The sequence below is a fragment of the Coturnix japonica genome, unplaced genomic scaffold (genome assembly GCF_001577835.2).
Source record: "Coturnix japonica isolate 7356 unplaced genomic scaffold, Coturnix japonica 2.1 chrUnrandom655, whole genome shotgun sequence".
NCBI classification, from domain to species: domain Eukaryota; kingdom Metazoa; phylum Chordata; class Aves; order Galliformes; family Phasianidae; genus Coturnix; species Coturnix japonica.
In genome coordinates, this window is record NW_015440021.1 from 35,826 (window position 1) to 38,873 (window position 3,048).

At 57.8% G+C, this 3,048-nt stretch overlaps 1 protein-coding gene across 1 annotated transcript in view; it reads right to left on the reverse strand.

Moving 5' to 3' along the window:
• The window catches only part of LOC107307530 (ryanodine receptor 1-like), a gene marked incomplete at its 3' end in the record, with an annotated part of 35,240 nt that overhangs the window by 23,892 nt on the left and 8,300 nt on the right, over positions 1-3,048 (reverse strand). Inside the window, 2 exon segments of the mRNA XM_032441838.1 lie at positions 186-256; positions 1,553-1,723. Coding sequence (XP_032297729.1) covers positions 186-256; positions 1,553-1,723 — 242 coding nt within the window.

Below are 3,048 nucleotides of genomic sequence, written 5' to 3' on the forward strand. Positions count from 1 at the left end.
GGGGTTATGGGGTCAGTGGGGGGTTATGGGGTCAGAGGAGGGGATATGGGGTCTGGGGGGGGTTTGGGGTCAGGGTTTAAGGGGTCAAGGGGGGGGTTAGAGATCTGGGGACTCATTGGGATACATTGGGGCACTTTGGGGTCCCATTGGGGTCCCATTGGGGTCACTCTGGGGTCCCATTGCTGCCCCCCCTCACCTTGCCCTGCAGGTGCAGGTTGTTATTCAGGCACTCCCGAACCTCCTCGTCAGTGTCCTTCTATGGGGAGAAAGGGGACAGAGCAACTCAATGGCCGCCCCACTGCTATGTGCCCCCATAGGTCCCTATATGTCCCATATGTTCCTATATGTCCCCATAGGTCCCTATATGCCTCCATAGGTCCCTATATGTCCCTATATGCCCCTATATGCCCCCATAGGTCCCTATATGCTCCATAGGTCCCTATACGTCCCTACATGTCCCTATATGCCCCCATATGCCCCTATATGTCCCATACGTCCCCATAGGTCCCTATATGTCCCATATGTCCCCGTATGTCCCATAGGTCCCTATATGCCCCCATAGGTCCCTATACGTCCCCATATGGCCCACCATGGCATATCGGCTCTTGGCGAGTGCGATGAGCTCCTGGTTGGTGGGGGCGCACATGCATTGGGATGGAGGGCAGCCCCATAAATCCCTATATGTCCCATAGGTCCCTATATGTCCCATAGGTCCCTATATGTCCCCATATGCCCCTATATGTCCTATAATGTCCCACCATGGCGTATCGGCTCTTGGCCAGCGCGATGAGCTCCTGGTCGGTGGGCGCGCACATGCATTGGGATGGAGGGCAGCCCCATAGGTCCCTATATATCCCTATATATCCCTATATGTCCCTATATACCCCTATATATCCCTATATGTCCCACCATGGCGTATCGGCTCTTGGCCAGCACGATGAGCTCCTGGTCGGTGGGCGCGCACATGTTGAGCTCAATTGGGATGGAGGGCAGCCCCATAGGTCCCTATATATCCCTATATATCCCATATATCCCTATATGTCCCTATATGTCCTATATTGCCCCACCATGGCGTATCGGCTCTTGGCCAGCGCGATGAGCTCCTGGTCGCTGGGGCTGCACATGTTGAGGCCGATGGGCAGCACCATAGGTCCCTATATATCCCTATATATCCCATACGCCCCCATATACCCCTATATGTCCCTATATATCCCTATATGTCCCACCATGGCGTATCGGCTCTTGGCCAGCGCGATGAGCTCCTGGTCGGTGGGCGTGCACATGATCGCCCCACTGCCATGCATTGGGATGGAGGGCAGCCCCATAGGTCCCTATATATCCCTATATACCCCTATATGTCCCTATATACCCCTATATATCCTATATGTCCCACCATGGCGTATCGGCTCTTGGCCAGCGCGATGAGCTCCTGGTCGGTGGGGCTGCACATGTTGAGGCCGATGGGCAGCCCCATAGGTCCCTATATATCCTATATGCCCCCATATATCCCTATATGTCCCCATATACCCCTATATATCCCTATATGTCCCACCATGGCGTAGCGGCTCTTGGCCAGCGCGATGAGCTCCTGGTCGCTGGGGCTGCACATGTTGAGGCCGATGGGCAGCATCTTCTTCAGGGTGGCCACGATGAGCGACGTGTGAACTGAGTAACGGTCACCGCGGCGCTTCTTCTTGGTGCGCTCCTGCTCCGAGCCCCCACCCTGATAACGGGGGAGAAACAGCCAATGGGGGGAGAGCACGGGGACAGCACAGCCAATGGGGGGAGAGCACGGGGAGAGCACAGCCAATGGGGGGAGAGCTGGGGGATATGAGAGCCAATGGGGGGAGAGCACAGCCAATGGGGGGACAGCACAGGGAGAGCACAGCCAATGGAAGGAGAGCACAGGGAGAGCACAGCCAATGGGGGGAGAGCACGGGGGGATCTGAGCCAATGGGGGGAAGTGGCTGGGGATATGAGTAGCCAATGGGGAGAGCGTGGGGGAGATCTGAGCCAAATGGGGGAGAGTTGGGGGACCAGCACAGCCCAATGGGGGAGCATCTGAGCCGCAATAGGGGACAGAAGGGGGACGAGCAACAGCCTCAAGGGCGGGAGAGCATGGGAGCACCACAGCCAATGATGGGGAGAGCACGGACGGATCTGAAGCCAATGGGGCGGACAAGCTGGGAGAGCAAGCCAACCCCGGGCCAGCAGGGGGACTATGCAGAGCAGATGGCGGGGACGCAGGGGGAAGATCTGATCCAATGGGGGAGTCTGAGCCGGCTCACACGCGCCAGCACAACAGGAAGAACAGCCAGGGGGATATGAGAGCCAATGGGGGGACAGGCTGGGGGAGATCTGAGCCAATGACGGGGACAGCAGAGCCAATATGGGGGGACATCGGCCCCACAGGCATGGGGTGAGCTTCAGGGCCAAGACCCCCATCCTACAGCCCATAGGGTGACAGCAATGAGGACAGCAATGGGGAGGAACCACCAAAGCGAGGACCCCCACCCCAAGCTTATGGGGTTCAGGAGGGGCCTGACCCCAAAGCTATAGGGGCTGTGGGTATTCACCCAATAAGGCCATGGCTGAGGGTGAGACCCATTTACGCGGCCTGGATCTATGGGGTCCCATAGGGCCTCGTTTGAGGTTGACCCCATAGGGCTGGATCTAGGGGCTTTGGGTCCCAGCGTGTGCCCCATAGTGTGACCCTGGCTAACCTGGCCATCTCCGGACTGATGACATGGAACCCACAGCGAAGGGCAGGAAGAGGAAGAGAGGACAGTGTTAAGTTCATGGGTGTTCAATAGGGACGAGGGGAACACCAGGAGGATATTTAGGGGACGCCATGGGGATAATGGGATGGGGCAGGTTGGGGGGGGAGCAGTGGGGGCGGGACCGGGGAGGGTTGGGCAATTGGGCTGGGGTATGGGGTGGGTTGGGGGTTGGAAAGCAGGGAGAAGTATAGGGACATAGGAGGTGGGATTATGGGGAACACTGTGGTGGGTATTTGGGGTTCCAGGTGCGGATAGTGTGTGTGTGTTG